This window comes from Nicotiana attenuata, chromosome 7 (assembly GCF_001879085.1).
Source record: "Nicotiana attenuata strain UT chromosome 7, NIATTr2, whole genome shotgun sequence".
Lineage (NCBI taxonomy): Eukaryota > Viridiplantae > Streptophyta > Magnoliopsida > Solanales > Solanaceae > Nicotiana > Nicotiana attenuata.
The window spans coordinates 45,010,379-45,027,832 of NC_031995.1; the positions used below are offsets into that span (position 1 = coordinate 45,010,379).

At 36.6% G+C, this 17,454-nt stretch overlaps 1 protein-coding gene across 1 annotated transcript; it reads left to right on the plus strand.

The window, feature by feature from the left end:
• LOC109229013 (asparagine synthetase [glutamine-hydrolyzing] 2) lies at nt 1,921-16,590 on the plus strand. The gene is made up of 14 exons (XM_019394311.1): nt 1,921-2,063; nt 5,277-5,415; nt 7,386-7,481; nt 7,672-7,813; nt 11,004-11,099; nt 12,087-12,181; nt 12,829-12,990; nt 13,876-13,956; nt 14,053-14,274; nt 14,391-14,525; nt 15,297-15,377; nt 15,692-15,778; nt 15,873-15,980; nt 16,146-16,590. The coding sequence occupies exons 1-14, from the start codon at nt 1,984-1,986 to the stop codon at nt 16,365-16,367; spliced, it is 1,746 nt and encodes a 581-aa protein (XP_019249856.1). The 5' UTR covers nt 1,921-1,983; the 3' UTR covers nt 16,368-16,590.

The following is a 17,454-nucleotide window of genomic DNA, read 5'->3' on the forward strand; positions in this document are numbered from 1 at the left end:
TAAAATTTGCTATTGGAAATACGTGTGAGATCGTACGTTGCACTAAAATAGATAGTTAGTGGTAGACTTGTAGTATACTTGTTAGATGTTGCATGACAATTGACATGTAAACTGTAACTACCTAATAAACAAGACTTGTGAAGTGGAAATACAGTGTCGTAATGTATTGGTCAAATTTTAATATAGACATAATTTTTAGAACTTAGTTTATTTTTTGTGGCCCCTAGTAAGAAAATAAGACAATTACATCTTTTATATCACTAGAGGTGGATCTAAGATTTAAATTCTTTGGGTTCAACTTTTAAGGTTTTTAGCATTGAACGCATTATATTTTTGAAGTCTTGGGTTCATGACTTGGGTTCATATCTACTATTTTTGCAATTTTAATAAATTTTTACTCCGCATCAAAAGTTATGGGTTCAGTTGAACCCGTCGGTGGAACACTACATTCGCAGTAAAAATGGCGTGCGGTAGCCACCATTGAAGGTGGTATTTATTTTTTATCCAGCAATTCTAATATTGAGCAAAAATAGCCACTACTCTATTAAAATTATATGAAAAGATATTTTTACCCTTTCTTCCATTGCTTTTCTTCTCAAACCCTCGCTTCACTCTGAACTCGGAACTCCGGTTGAGATGGCTTCGTCGTCGGCAACAAAATTCGAAAGCTTTTCTCAAAGTTGAAATTCTCAGTTCTCAAGACAAGAAAAAGCACTTTTCTCTTATTTTTTGTTGTTGACAATTAATTGTGCTCTTGAACTCAAACTTTACTGTATTGATTATCTTCAAGCTATTGTTTATATAAGCAAAATTCAGAGCTTGTGTGCGCATACACATAATTGTATTGGTGTCGAGTTTTAATTAACAGGGCACATTCTGTCATGTCCTTGATGAGAAGATTAGTTTTTATACGGGTACTAAAAAAAAAAGTTTTTGGATGGGGTTGTCTTTTTTCTTTTGCTTTTAAAAGATAAAATTCCTAAGTACTACTGCTCAAAAGTTAAGGACACTTGATCCTGAACTTCGAGTTCCAAGTTCAAAAGTTAAGGACACTTGGTCCTGAACTTAGAATTACAAGTTCAAAAGTTAAGGACACTTGGTCCTGAACTTAGACTAACAAGCTCAAAAGTTAAGGACAATAAGTCCTGAACTTAGGCTAAGAAGCCCAAAAGCTAAGGACAATAGGTCCTGAACTTACAGTTACAAGTTCAAAAGTTAAGGACGTGTAGTCCTGAAGTTAAGTTCAAAAGTTAAGGACATGTAGTCCTGAAGTCCTGAACTTAGAGTTCCAAGTTCAAAAGTTAAGGACATGTAGTTCTGAAGTTAAGTTCAAAAGTTAAGGACATGAGCAGAAGGGTATTTTCGTCCGGGCAGTTAAAGTTTATTAAAGCAGTGGCTAAAGACTAAAGACATTTTAAACAATGGCTTAAAAGTAAATACATGTGTTATTAGTGGCTAACCGTGCACTTCCTCCTCTGATATCACAACGATCATTGACATATGACAAAACAATTATTAGTTCGATCTACAAATATTTCAGATAAATAGAGATGATGCACATATAGAGAGGAATGGAAAATTTAAGAACAAAGAAATTGAATACGATTTTCTTTAAAAAAAAAAAGAAAAGGATTACGTGATTCAAGCTATTTGCTCTATTTAAGCTTAATCTTTGTCTATTTCAACATTAGCTATAAAAACAAATCGCAAAGAGCAAAGCAAACAGATCATTTATAAAGTCTGGAGCCACCGATCCTACATGGGACCCGCCAGCACGAATCTTAAACAGCGCTTTTAAACCCTAATAATTAAATTAAATTAAAAGGGTGGAATCTTTCCAAAAATAGTCGGAGAATCAACGGCTCAGATTAATTAATTCAAGCTCAACAGTTACGGTATATAATGCGCTCTGAGTCAGCAGCCTCCCCTTTCATTCTAACAGCAGTCACAACAGTTATCTCTCATTTCAGAAGAGAGAGAGCCATGTGTGGAATACTAGCAGTTTTTGGTTGCATTGATAACTCTCAGGCCAAGCGTTCCCGAATCATCGAACTTTCCAGAAGGTTTCTTCTTTTTATTTCTTTCCGATTTTCTACAGCATTCTTATTCTTTGGGGGTGTCAATGGTATGCATGTGTTTTGGATTTGCTATTCGTGGACTTGTTCGCGTTCTCGTGGTCTTCGATTTGTTTTTGTTAATTTATAATCAGCGTTTTTTCTATGGATTTCTCTTTTGAATCTCTCGAATATATAACATTTGATTTCTTCGAGAAAATTTGGCATTTTTATGGTTCTTACGCTTTGCATCGCTTCAGCGCTTTAAATGACGAAGTGATGGCTATTAGTAATACTGCTAGAGTGGTTATTGAATTACATTAAATAACAGATTGCTAGTAGATCAAATTCAGAATGACAGTGAAATATCTCTGGAAACTTGAATCCCTTTCGATTCGCTGGTAAAACCTGGCTAAAAAATAGCTTTATCTCAGAGGAGAGTATGTCACTGTGAAATTGGTGGTATGTGTTGTTTAAGGCATGATATGCTGCTCTTAGGTGATGTCAAGATGATAATACCATCCTTTTCACACTAGACTCAGCTTTGTAGCACTTACATCTCAGTTAATCGATAGAGGAAAATCTAGTCTGCTTTGGGGCATATTATACCAAATGTCTTCCTTTTGTTTTCTAGTGTTGTTTCTCAAGAATTGAAAAACCAACCCACAATATTGTGATTTATTTAACTAGTTAACTCTTCCTGTGTTTTCTGAAAATTTCCAATAATTGAGAAGCGTTTACAGGTCAATTAGTAAAGGGAGAACGGAACATTTTTTCCTCTAAAGAACTTCTCTTTTTCCATACAGAATGAATTTCTATACAAGGCCTAAGTCTACTTTAGTGTCCGCGATTAAGCATCTTCAACTTCACACTTGAAAGAAGTAGAACTAGGAGGGTGCAGGTCTAGAAAGATAATTGCTTCAGTCATTTCTCATAAAAAAACATTGCTTCAGTCATTATGTGCATTCATATAGAGTTGGTCAAGCTGCTAAGCTGAGCTAATAGTATGATAGCTATGACTCTCGACAAAGTAGGTTGCCTCTTAGGGCTTTATCCTTTGGCTCCGTAAAGAATTTCTTTGGGAGGGCTTCAGAGTGGGTAGGATTGTTCTGATGGTAAGCTGTAACACCAACGAAACAAGCCTTTGTAGCTGTGGAAGTCCGAGGGGGGTGGGGTGGGAGGTGGGGTGTGTGTGTGTGAGTTAGAGTGGTGGAGGAGAGGGGAGGAGTGAAGAGAAGTTTATATTTTAAAGAATAGGGCCTTGAGAACTTTTAGTAGTAAGCATGCATTATTATTGTTATTATTATATTGTTATGTAATTACTTAGCTAATGAGGTTTTTCCAACTGTTTCCAAATTATGAAATGTGTTGAAAGCATTATTAAGTATATAAAAGCTTGTGCTTTCTAATATCTTTAGCTTTTAGAGCAGATAATCACAAAATTTATCATGATAATATAGCAGACAATTTTTCCTAGTTCAAATCTCATGCCACCCTTCATAAAAAATTTCCACGTGCTTGGCTGGCATGTCTGGGGACGTCTTGGCATAATTAAGCAAATAGAATTGTCCTTCTCTAACAGCTTAAGCTTTTAGATGAGGCGGTCAACAATTCAACAATTTGCATTTGTTTGATAAGAAGATATTAAAAGAACCTTAAAAGGTGTCAGTATGTGCACAAACTCTAGGGGTAGACTAACTAGAAGTCAATCTGCTTGTTCTCTGTGTTTTACTTCTTTTGCACTATAGAAATTGCATTTCCAGCATTCCGAAAGCTGCTTCCTTTGCATATAGGCTTCACATTTCCAGCGTTTCCGATAAGCGTTCTTGCTTATTCCCAGTGTTTTGGAAAGCGTTAAGCGCAAAAAAGCGACGGGGCCTCGCTTCACCGAAGCGAGAAGCGCGCGCTTTTTTCATGTGAAGCGCAATTTAACACATAAATAAAAAAAAAATAGGCATAGATAAATGGCTAAGAAATCATTAAAAATAACATATTAAGCAAATTAAATAATCAAATTAAATTAAATTACTACAATCAACAACCAAAAAAAAAAAAAATAACTGTTAATTCACACGAACCAGAAAACAGAGCATAAAGCAGATGATAAAACAGAAAACAGAGCATAAAGCATAAAACAGAGCAGAAAGTAGAACAGAAGAAGAAGAAGTCGTTTAGGGCACAAAATCAGCGCTTTAAAAAGTGAAAAAATTTGAAAGAAGAAGAGAAGAAGAAGAACAGAAGAAGAAGAAGAAGAAGAAAAGAAGAAGAAGAACAGAAGAAGAAGAAAAGAAGAAGTCGTTGAAGAAGCTTACTGAGAACTGGAGACTTCGTCGTCGCTGGAGTTCGCTGGAGAAGAAGTCGTTGAAGAGCGTATGTTTATTTGTTAACAGATGGCTTATTTGCCAAATTTTTAAAAAAAAAACCTAGCAGAAGCCTTCTGCTCGCTTAAGCACGCTTTTTTATCGCTTTTCCATCGAGGCGCTTCTCGCTTAAGCGAGAAAAGCGTGCGCTTTTTAAATGTGAGTCGCTTTTGTAGCAGAAAAGCGATAGCCCTGCGCCTCGCGTCGCTTCAGCGCTTAAAGCGAGAAGCGAGCGCTTTTAATAACACTGCTTATTCCTGCCCTTCTACTTGGTTGATTTTCCTCTCACTTAGTTCACTATCTTCTTGCACGCATTTTCAAATTGTGTTATCAATTCTCTTGCTTTCTTTTCATCTGACCCACAAAATACCTCCCAAAAGCCTTTAGTTTCTGCTTTTCCGAGTCTGAAATTATCTGCTTATTACTGCCTTTCAAGTATTCTGATGCATTGACCGTTTTTTCCCCTTGTAGTAATGCATTGTTCGCTGTCCAATCTCTATTTTGTTTTTTGTGAACCACTATTCTTTGTTGCTTCTGTTTCGCCATCCTCAGTTCCCCATTTTCTCAATTTGATTTTCCTCATTTAAAAAGCGTGCCCCTTTTCTTGTGCTACCCTCTCAAAAATCAGTTGCTGTCATCTCGTTTGATCTGTCATGAACCCAGTTGATGCCACATATTTGGTTCTTGTAAAGTGCCTATCTTTGCCTCTTTAGTTGATCTTGCGTTGGGCTGTTAATCCAAATTCTCTGGGCTTTGCTTTGAAGTATGATAAGCGTTAGCTTTACTACAGTAGCATATTCTACGTTGCTACAGACATGAAATTTTCCTGATTTGTCTTTGATGTGATGTATGGCAAGTGTAGATTACGCCACAGAGGACCTGATTGGAGTGGATTGCATAGCCATGATGACTGCTATCTTGCTCATCAACGGTTGGCAATAGTAGACCCAACTTCTGGAGATCAGCCACTTTACAACGAGGACAAGACCATTGTTGTCGCGGTACGGAAATATTTATTATATTTTTTCTTAGATAGTTGAGTATTTTACCAGTACATGGACTTTGGACAATATTTGTGCGTTTTGATCTTCTATAGTACAAACTTTTCTCGTAGGATAAATTTCCTCTACTTTGAATGAATTATAACAGGAATATCGGAATAAACAATTTGTGATTTCGAAATTTTTAGTTCTTACATTTTTGAAACATATGCGTAAAGTAACTAGGCGATTGACTAGGTGAATACGGAGAATTTCCTCTACTGTTATCAATATTTACTCAGCTCATTTGAAAGATCTCTGGGTCGTCTAGCAGTACAACTATTTAGGCAACTTAATCAAATCCCCTTCCCATGAGTTTCACTTTCTTGACTTGTTTTATATTTTGACATTTTGCAATGCCGAAAATAAATTGTTTTTCCATTTTATGACCTTTTAAATGTTGAGGTGAAGGGCTAGGCGGTACTTTAATCGACTTATCGGCAACAGTGTATTAGATACAGAGCGTAAACTTGTTTGGGTGCCTAATTTGATATTTTTTGAAAAGTCGATGGAGTAAATGGAAATATGCATTAGCAAAATATTGAAATAGTAGATCTAAAAAATGGATGACTGAATTTAGAGGAGGACCTTTTCTTCTTTCCTTGCTGAAGTGGTTATAAGAGAATTATGGGAAGAAAATGTAAGCTTTAGGGTAGTGTTGCACCATAACAGTCATGCTTTCCCTCAACTATTAGTGTAGCTGATGAATGCTTTCAGAAATGTGGCTGCTTTTTTGCTGCGTATTTTATGTCTTTCATCATCTCAAAATTTATTGTGTTTAACACTGCTTGGAAGGCCTAGAGTCTTCCGAAAATAGTAGGTTGTGAAAACATGAGTAAGAAAATTTCTTCCTGCTGGCAATTAATCGTTTTATATGAGGTGAAGCCACACAATCAAACATGGTCTTAGACAAAAAAATATTATTTTTATTATAGAGCAGACAGAAATCTTGGGTCTAGTTGCTATCTCCCTTCCTAATAAGATGCTCTCAATCCTCATTGCTATATCCCAAAACAGATTCACACTAGAATGAATAAATCTCTCCTTGCAGCCACATTTATATTAATAAGTAGTGTAACACTAAAACATTTGTGCTTCTGCAAAGTCTGTTGAAGTGGACGATTAAGTAATAAATTGTGTGAGTTTGAATGAAGAGAAAGTAATAAATTGGGTGAGCTTCTCACATTTTTCAGGATAATGTCAATTCATCTGATTGAACTTTTTGAAGGACATCTCCTTTTTTAAAAGTTTTTGTTCACTTCCTGAAAATGGTTGCTTTTATTCTCCTGTATTTTCCTTGTGCTTTTTGTTGACCAGGATGACCTGGCCTTCCCTTTTGCAAATAGTGACTTCATTACCTTTTAACAAAAGACCAAACAGCCTTTGTATGCTTGAAATCGAAGCAGAATTTACGGCTCAATTTCTCTAGTAGATGTGTAGCAGTAACATAAAACGTGGTTAAAGCAACTTCTGAGCACTGCCACTGTCCAATTTGATATGACGCTATTACTATTTAGAGTGTCAAATAGTGTTTCTTTTGACTACCAATTTTTCAATATCTTTTTTATACCTTTTTTCTTTGACTGTGACATCTAGTATATTTTATGTAGTTTCAGAATATATATTTTAGTTTTTAAAGAATTGATGTCTGAAAGTACAGCCAACTAGATGGTTTTACCCTCGTACTTCAAATCTTATAAGTTGTTTTAGGTTAAAGGAATAAAATGCATGATTACATTGTTTGGATTGATATTCAGAATATCAAATGTGCCGGCAAAAAGCTTGCAGTAGATATAATTCTGTCATTTTGTTGTTTAGATAAACTACCCTTGTCAAATACCTAAAACTAATTCATACTTTTCAGGATCCTTCTTGATTGGACTACTCTGATCTTCTTCCAAATATTGATATCCTATTCCTTTTGCTTTTAGGTTAACGGGGAGATATACAACCATAGAGAATTACGGGAAAAGCTGAAGTCCCACCAGTTTCGAACTGGCAGTGACTGTGAAGTTATTGCACATCTTGTAAGTACTTTCAGAATATATTCAGATAAATATACATGACTTCTCAGTTTCTGTGCGCAGAATGATTTCAAAATACCATGACTCAAATTTTTCATCAAAAGAGAAATAGGTGGATTGTAGTAGGAGAATGAGATTTTTTGTCATAATTTCTTTCTTATGGTATTTGAACTCCGCGATCTACCTATCGCAGTATGAAGACTATGGAGAAGACTTCGTTCACATGTTGGATGGAATGTTCTCCTTTGTGCTTCTTGACACCCGTGATAAAAGTTTCATTGCTGCTCGGGATGCAATTGGCATTACACCCCTTTATATGGGATGGTGTCTTGATGGTATGTTATTGTTCCATTTCTTAATTTTTGGTATATTTCCCTTTTAATAAATAGCCCGTGAGTTATGTGAAGTTCCTTTGTTGTTTCCTTGTTTTGTATTTGACTGATGTATCTTTATTGTTTTGCCTACTATAATGCTGGTCTTATGCTATTGTTACAAACAAATGATGTATAATAGTGCATAGTACATGTTTTCTTGCCGCTGTAGATCAACAATGTACCAAGAACATCTGTCTTAGCTAGTTCAACCTAATTTTCAGTTACCGATCATTCCAGTGAATAACACATATAGAGTTAGGCAGACATTACCTAAGGCCAGCTATACAACATTGTGAAGTGCGACTAAGGAACTCTGAACACTGATCGGAGAAATGGAAAGCAACTTATCCGTGTTTGTTTTGAAGTACTATAAGGAGACAGCAACCTTGCTGGATTTATCACTTGACAGCAAATGTCAATGGTTGAGCAACATTTTTAATGGCTGGAGGAGAAACAGAGAAGAGAAAAAATAATAGATTTTAAAAAAGCAGAGGCGAAAATTTTGTGAAGTCGTATGTTAATTTCAATGAAGAGGATCAACAGGTGCAATATTTGACTTGGCACCTAGCATGTAGAAGTTTCTGGTTGGGGTTGAGCATGGAAGACACTGTTGCTTTTACAACTGTCATTAGAGTCGGAAACATATTGTATTCTCGAGGGAGCGTTGCTATGGATGAAAAAGGCCTGTCTACTACTACTTGATATTTGGGCATTCAGAACTGGTTGTCTAAAGCTGAGGATGAAGAAAAGGATTTAAAATGGTGAGTATTGTAGGCTTTCTTTGCTGTCCAGGATGCCTGGACTAGTTCCCTGAATTGGGATGCTGGTGGAGGATTTCCTGAAATTGATCATGGCCAAAGAGATATGTCAGGGGATAAGAACATTGAAGGATCGAAGGAAGGTGCCGGCGCTAAGCTTTGCTAGAAATGAACAGTTCCATTATGGCTTTTGTCAAAGATGGGAATTGAATTGGCCCCAACTTCCAGGCATCTCTATCCATCGTCAGGTGGAACTAAAGTAAGGTTACAATGGTAGAATTTTTCATTATTTCAGATAAAGTAAGGTGAAGCCGTCAGCAATCATTGCCTGAGAAGGAACCAGGAACAAAATCTAGAAGATGTCTGCTAAAGTGCTAATAGATAATCTGCAAAATTCAGCACGGTAAGGCTAGTGCAGATCTGGTTCAAATTTTAAATTGGTCCAAAATGCTTTAATAAATGTCGGGCCTCGTTTTGGTCCCCCAAAAGTTTGCTAAATAAAGACTTGACAAAGAAACAGGTGAAGGAGAAGCCCAAACATTTGAACAAACTACACCTAGCCCAAACAAAGTGGTTGATTGTTTGGGAGGAGGAGGAAAAGCGAGCCTGCGGAGAGAGCCTCAAACACAAAAAATGACCTAGTCTTGTAATGAGTCTAGCCAAATCATGTAAGCTCTGACTTTCAAGAGAGATCAACAGAAAACTTCGTCAGTCCAGATAAATCAAGAGAATTATGATAATGGAAAGGAGGCTGGACATTGTACTGCCGACGCAACCCCTGGTTTTGGCGTCAGTGAGACAAGTGGAACTAAAGAAGAATATGGATCAAAAGAGTTTATCCAGTTGATACCTGATAGACTCACTACATCAGTTTTCAGTTCAAAAACATTTCAATTCTTGCTGATAAAGATAGCAAACTGTCACCTACCAATCAAAGGAGGTTGTTTCAATTGAGTTAGAGGTATCAAAGGAGGAGCCAGTATATATGGAGCAAGTTTTGATGAAGGGAGTTGCCTCTATTTGAGACCACCAGGTACTCAAGCGCTTCCCGTAGTTCCTAGGCATTTTATAATGGATATGATAGAGAAATGTCTTATTGACAAGAATATACTAGGACTACAGGGATAATAGGGTTGGGAAGGTGAGGACTTCTTTGGTTGCTGTCAGGAACTTGGAAAGAAAGGGAGAAAGGGGATGGAATCAAAGGTTTTGATTTCATTTTTGATTTATGAGGAAATAATGGGTAGTGGATGGAGTTGAGGATGGGAAAGAGGTTTACCAGTTGCACCATTGAATATGTAAAATTAGAGACACTATCCTCTTGTTAGGGAACACGACTATCACAAGCACGTAAGGGTGAGTGAAAGCTCCGACTGGGATGTGGTTTATTCGGGTATGTTGGCACGAAGCCTTCGTGTCCAGGTTTGGTGTTGGGTTAAGTGCAACACCTTAGGAAGACAAATAAACTTGGGACAGATTTGATAGTTGTCGGAAGTTGCACAGTGATGATATTTTCTTCTTCCAAATGCTACGAATGATTGCACATCTAGTAACTGGAGTTATTTCTCATTTGAGCTTTTATATGTAAGAATCAAATAAAATGATTGATGAAATGCATGAAAGCTCAAATGAGAAATAACTAGTAACCTCATGGTTCTCATCCCACTTCATTGACCACTTGGCCACATCCTTGGGTGCCTGCACTGTAGCTGTAGCTGTAGCTGTAATGAAGATAGTTTTTTTTTTCTTTCTGGATACTCTTATATTGTGACAATTTTTCTGTATTCGCTGTTAATGGATGAGGTTATGTGACTCTCCGGTGGTGAGAGTGTTAATGAACATCAAGCTCACATGTCATTTCATTTTCTGATTGATCTTGCTCTTCACTCTTTACGAGTTTAATGTGTTAGTCCTTCCAAGTTCTGTCCATCTTTCTGGTGTGCTTAACCCATCTATATTGGACCACACTTTGTATTCATGCTGATTGCAACAAAGCCTGACTGATCCTGAACTCCTCCTTTATGCCTTAGGTAGAAAATTTTGTGTGTTTAGCGTTACATATTTCACTTCAAAGGAAAAAGGGAGAAACTTAAGGTAGAATCCTGCTCCTTGACCTTTGGATCCTTACACATTGAAGTGGACAGACATGTTTGCTTTGCTTTGATGAGTTGTTTTAGTAGTCAGTCTAAACAACTGCTGATGTATTCTGCTTTATTGTAAGTGTCTATAATTTTTGTCTTTCCACAATTTGCTTTCAGCTCTTTCTGCATATAGAGAAAATAACAGAAGCTTCTATTCGATCATGTAATATTGACTGCGCAAGTTCAGTTTTAAACAACTTTGGTTATGCGCATGCAAGCAATGACCTGAAATAAATATTACTTTTTATGCAGGGTCTGTATGGTTTTCTTCAGAGATGAAAGCCTTAAGCGATGACTGTGAACGATTTGTTAGTTTCCTTCCCGGTCACATTTATTCAAGCAAAAATGGTATGCCCATACGAAGCTCATTTCTGAGCTTGCGCTTCATTTATGTTGATAGTTGATCATGTTTCCTATGCGATCGGCGTACTTTTCCTATTTATTTCAGATTTACTTTAGGACCCTGTTGGAAACAGTCTTGAAACCCTTATTGATGGTGTAATTGTTATCTCTTGATCAACCAAAGGAGTAATTACATGTAATTATTACAAATTTGCAATAAAATAACTTTTAGGATAACCAGTGGAGCTTAATGAATCTTGTAGGATAGTTGGGATGCTAGAGTGATGTACTTTTGATAATGTCGGTTAATATAAAATCCTGTGACTTTGTACTGATGTACTGGTTGAGCAGATTTTATATTACTTTCTAATCCCTCTACAAATAAAAAAATTGTGAGACTGCAGTATAACACCATTATTTAATGCATTTACAATGTTTAAACTTGATATAGCAGTGTAGAACATGTCGACCTTAAACGGAGGTTCTATTTGTCCTAGATAAAGGAAGATCAGCGTAATGAAACATTACAGGAGAGAAGCTCTATTGCGTTTTTGTTAATCTAGAGAGAGCCCGTAAATAGAACACCAATTCATCTGTTATATGACTTCTTTTTCATTTTGGAACGTTTTAAAAGTTTGACAACATTTTTTGATCTCCCTACACTAAACTTTTTGATGTATTAAACTAACTGTTTCCACTACTTTAATATTTTCTTCCTTAAACAACTCATGTTAGCATCTTAAACTCTGTGTGTTCAATACCCTCATATAAAATTAAACGAGTATTTTTTTATATTTGCTTATGCCCTTGGAGTTTGGGATGGGGAAGTTCATCATTTGAGGCGAAAGGTAAATTCTTTTGGATGGACAAAAAGTGAACCTCGGTCTTTGGCATGGAGGGACTATTTAAATCGTCATCATTACCAAAGTCATCTTTCAAGTGTTTACTTTCAAGAATTATTCATGCTATTTCTCAAGTATATTATGGGTGCAGGAGGACTCAGAAGATGGTACAACCCACCATGGTACTCAGAAACCATTCCCTCTACTCCATATGATCACCTTGTCTTACGGAAAGCTTTTGAGAAGGTCATTCTATTTTGGATGTCGCTTGCTTCTGAGTTGTATATAATATTTAGGTGCCACTTTGTTGTATTTTATACTTCATCAAAAGCCTTTGGATTCATTGAGGACACATATCCCCTTGACTGACTGGGAGCTGAATTTCCTTGATGTATTGTGCTTATTTTGATTGTCCTCTTCTTTGTTATACTCTTGCCTATAAGTAAACCTTCTTTATCAAAAGAGAATGATAAAATGTTAAAAACACTTTGTGATATATGTTGAAGGGGAGCCTTGGCGTAACTGGTAAAGTTGCTGCCATGTGACCAGGAGGTCACGGGTTCTAGCCGTGGAAACAGCCTCTTGCAGAAATGTAGGGTAAGGCTGCATACGATAGACCCTTGTGGTCCGGCCCTTCTTCGGACCCCGCGCATAGCGGGAGCTTCGTGCACCGGGCTGCCCTTTTTTTTCCCCATAGACTTTACATGATATTTTATCTCAATCTTTATCAATTCTTTTTTACCTTCACATGCAAATTGTACTACTGTATGTGAAATATGCAATAGTTTTTCCCGCAATTTTCATCTTTCATGTACCTCTCTCTACTATCCATGTATTACTACTGATTTGGTGCATTAAATGCTAATTCTATTCCCAACCTTTACTTTATGCAGGCTGTAGTCAAGCGACTTATGACGGATGTACCATTTGGTGTGCTTCTGTCAGGCGGACTAGATTCTTCACTTGTTGCTGCAGTGGCCAACAGGTATTTGGCTGATACTGAAGCTGCGCGACAATGGGGATCACAGTTGCATACCTTTTGCGTAGGCTTGAAGGTGGTGATGCTCCCTTTTGTTAACTTGGTCTGATTAGGGAATTGCTAGCTGTGTCATCCCAATTCACATGGAAGTTCTAGACCATTATTGCTGTTTCTTTTCCATATATAGGGATTTTCTGAAAATAGTAAAAAGGAAATGGAATTTCTCTTTATTAAAAATACCGAATGCCTTTTTGGGAAATGATCTTACAGTTAAATCGAAAATTTCCTTTTGACATTGTGATTAATTCTGATATGAATTTGGTCCATCCTGGCTTTCCTTCTCTTGATTGTAGATTTTCCTTCTCTTTTTGCAATTATATGCCTGTCTTTTTGTCTTACTCTCCAAGACATGCAATGTAACTCCAGTTGCAAGGTTTGGTAATATTGACTTGTTTATTTCTGCTATCACGTCCTCCTGAAAAAGTGCTACTATCTTGTATTCATGCAGGAGTTTGAAATTTGCAAGTGTATAACTTTACAAAATGATTCGAACTGATCACAGTTCATTGCTAATAAAATTTTATAAAAAGCAGGTATTGTTGTGATATAATGTGACACTTAAATAAATTTAAACCTACATCCTTTCGAAATCTCTGATAGCTTCACTAATATTTCTTGTGCTAAACTCTTCCAACACCTCTTATCGATGCCAAAATTGGCAGACCTTAGTGCACTTGAAAGTGTTTAGTGTTCTTTATGCAGTAGGTATGTTATTGTCCAAAATGACAGAAATAAAGTTAGAGATTTGTTGAAAAGCCACTTGGTGTGATTGAGCAGTTCGGAGATGAGTGATTTACTGATTTATCCATCTTTTTATACTTGTAGTGTTTTGTTTTCTTTTATATTGTTTTCTCTTTTGCTTTTGTCATTGTAATTAAGGTTATCTTTTGTTTGACTTTAGGATTCTCCTGATCTGAAAGCTGCCAGAGAGGTGGCAGACTACCTTGGAACTCGTCACCATGAGTTTCACTTTACTGTGCAGGTAACTTTTCATAAAGACATCCTAAGCCGATTTTCCTTATAGGAGTATAACCGTTTAAGTCAAATTGGCTATCTACTTCTTTCTATGCTACATCAGGAAGGAATTGATGCACTAGATGAAGTCATTTATCACGTTGAAACATATGATGTGACCACTATCAGAGCCAGTACACCAATGTTTCTCATGTCTCGGAAGATAAAGTCCTTGGGTGTGAAAATGGTTCTATCTGGTGAAGGTTCTGATGAAATTTTTGGCGGTTATTTATATTTCCACAAGGCACCCAATAAAGAGGAGTTTCACCAAGAAACTTGTAGAAAGGTGGATCTCATTGTCATTTCTTCAGTCATTCAGGATTAGTGGAAGTAACTGTATTTTTACTAGAATACTTCTTTGAACTATTTCTAGCTCTGATGGACGCTTTGATGTTAATCCAGATTAAAGCACTTCATCTTTATGATTGCTTGAGGGCCAACAAATCTACTTCAGCTTGGGGTGTTGAAGCTCGTGTACCTTTCTTGGATAAAGAATTTATCAATGTTGCGATGAACATTGATCCGGAGTGGAAAATGGTAACCTACAGTGCTCCCCCCCCCCCCCCCCCCACCCACACACACCCCAAAAAAAAAAAAGAAAAGAATTGAAAAGAGAGATTCTTTTCTTCCTTCAAGGAAGAAGGGGGTAAAATGACATTTTACATAAAAATGACAAAAGAATAGCTGCAAGTTTTGCAGAAAAAATAGTCTTCAATGTCATGGGACCAAGGTTCAAATCTGAGGTTAAAAAAAACACTAGGTGAACTCTTCTAATCCATTTAAGCCTTGGTGGACAGAGTTAACTAGTATATGAGCTAGTTAGAGCTAGCAGGTACCTGGGGGGGATTAGTGCAGGTGCACACGAGCTGACTCAAAACCACCATTATCCAAAAAAAATAAGAAAGTCTTCAATGTTGTTCCACCGTGATTCATGATGTGCCGACTTTCCTGTGTTTATCTCTGGATAGATGAAGAGTGTTTTTGGATCTTGATTAATTCTGTTTGGCCCCTTTGAGGTTCTGCAAGCTATTTCTAGACTCAAACTTGCTGCGACCTATGTTAGGTCTAGAGAATATCTGCCAAATAAAACAATGGAAGTTACACTCAAGTATTTTACCTCCATATTACAAGTCAGTGTTAGTTGAATGGGTCTGATATATGTGATAGAAAATGGCTTCATATAACCTCATTAAAATGTTGCTGATGTGCTGATCTCATCTGTACATCTAGTATAATCCTAATTACAAATTAATGCATCTCTTTGCGGTGACTATAGTATGCTGAAGAACCTTTCTTGAAACATTGCAGATAAGACCTGATCTCGGAAGAATAGAAAAGTGGGTTCTACGCAATGCTTTTGACGATGATCAGAATCCTTATCTGCCAAAGGTTTGTTTGTTTTCTTGTATCAGGTCCAAAATCAAAATCTTTGTTTATTCATTTGCATAAACAGGCAGTAGACTCCCAACACATTGTGTACACTTATGCACAAATGTATGAGATGTGTATTATATGTGTCACATATAAGGGTATTATATGTACACACTCCTACCACCTTTCACATATATATTCACGTAAAACACATGCATGTGTAAAACCTATGTGTATATGTGTGTGTGTGTGTGTGTAATGTATATAATAAAATGATGTTTGAAAAGACATTATGATCAAGTAGTTGATGTTCATCTGCTTTCCGTTTTTAGCATATCTTGTATAGGCAGAAGGAACAGTTCAGTGATGGAGTTGGCTACAGTTGGATTGATGGTTTGAAGGATCACGCAAGCAGTCTGGTGAGCTTTTTAGTTGTTTTCTCTTCCCTCCTCTTCCATTCTTTATCCCTTCCTTTTGTGGTTTTGTTGAACACATCTCGTATATTTGGTCCAGGTTTCTGATTCAATGTTAGCGAATGCAAGTTTCGTTTACCCGCATAACACACCCACGACAAAGGAAGGATACTACTATAGAACTATTTTTGAGCGATATTTCCCCAAGGTGGGTTTTACATAGTCTTCTTTTCCTTGTTATTCATGTTCAGTTTTTGATATTTTGTCCCAAACAATGTTTTCTTTTTCTTCCTTTTTTCTGTTAACAAGGTCGCTTCTATCTTCATATTTGTTGATAAAGTTAATCACATTGTTTAACTATTATTTGGAGCAGAATGCTGCGAGGGAAACAGTTCCAGGTGGTCCAAGTGTGGCATGCAGCACTGCAAAAGCAGTAGAATGGGACGCAGCTTGGTCCAAGAATCTAGATCCATCTGGTCGAGCTGCACTTGGTGTTCATGCAGCTGCTTATGAGGATGCATCAGAGGTTAAAACCACAGTCGCAACAGATACCCCTCAGAAACTTGAAGTTGATAAAGCTGCAGTAGCTGTTTGATTGTATATCCTCATTCGCGCTGGGAAGTTCATCCTGGTGTAACATATCGAAAACATGACTTGTTCTTACTGTCAATTTATTTAACTTCTTTCACGAGTTTGAATTCTTCGGTTTTATTCCCTGTGGGTTTCTCTTTTTTTTTTTTTTTTGGTTGTAGATACCCTGTTTCTCAGTTACCCGAGTTTATTCTACTAGAAGAAATATGCATGAATTGTGACAAATATATACATGACTTAGAACCTGAGTGTGAATGACTGATTTCCTGAATCAGGAACGGAACATTTTGAGGCTGGGGTGGGGTTAAATACACCGTCAGTTCATGAAAATTTCATATCGGGTGGCCTTAAAACATAAACATACTCCTATAAACATATACTCGATTTAAATAATGCACGTCTTTTATCCAACATATTTGGCCACACATCATCCATTTAAGGTTGTAAATAAGTGTAGTTGTAGCTATGAGTGCTCCATAAAGATTAGCCGATCATGCTCAAATAAAGGAAGAGAATTGTGGTACTTAGCAACCAACTTAAATACTCTTAACTATAATGAATCGTCTTAATGCAGCTTGAATGGAGCACAATGACTTAGTGATCCGACTAATTTGCCCTTTCTAATAGAGGAATTTACGCATAATACAACCTTCTTACAACTAATTTTTAAAAAACTACATAAGATACAATTTACTACAACTTATTAACATTTTAATTAAATCATATATAGTACAACTTTTCATACCCCTTAAATATCTCCATTAAGGCCATCTAAATAGGAAACTCGAATCATTTTGAGTATTCAACCTATTTCAAACTTATCAAATACTCGCTTTCTCCAATATACGTTATTTTGCCATACCTACATGGAGAAATCATTATTATCATTCTTTTCCACAAGTTCATAGGCATAAAATTATTTTCTGTTTCCACTAAACCTTCTCCTTTGCCAAAATTGCCTAATCACTAACTTATTTTTCAGTCTCCACTAATCTATTCTTTCTAATCTCCCTTTATCATCCCAATACTTCTCCATACTAATCTATTCTTTCTAATCTCCCTTAAGCAAAAGAAGCACGACGAATATTAGT

Bases quoted from the DNA above. Each gene is read 5' to 3' on its own strand.
- LOC109229013 (XM_019394311.1), top strand. From the start codon at position 1,984: ATGTGTGGAATACTAGCAGTTTTTGGTTGCATTGATAACTCTCAGGCC. The intron at 11,100-12,086 runs GTATGCCCATAC...TTATGGGTGCAG, and splicing joins CATTTATTCAAGCAAAAATG to GAGGACTCAGAAGATGGTAC. The intron at 14,275-14,390 runs GTGGATCTCATT...ATGTTAATCCAG, and splicing joins ACCAAGAAACTTGTAGAAAG to ATTAAAGCACTTCATCTTTA.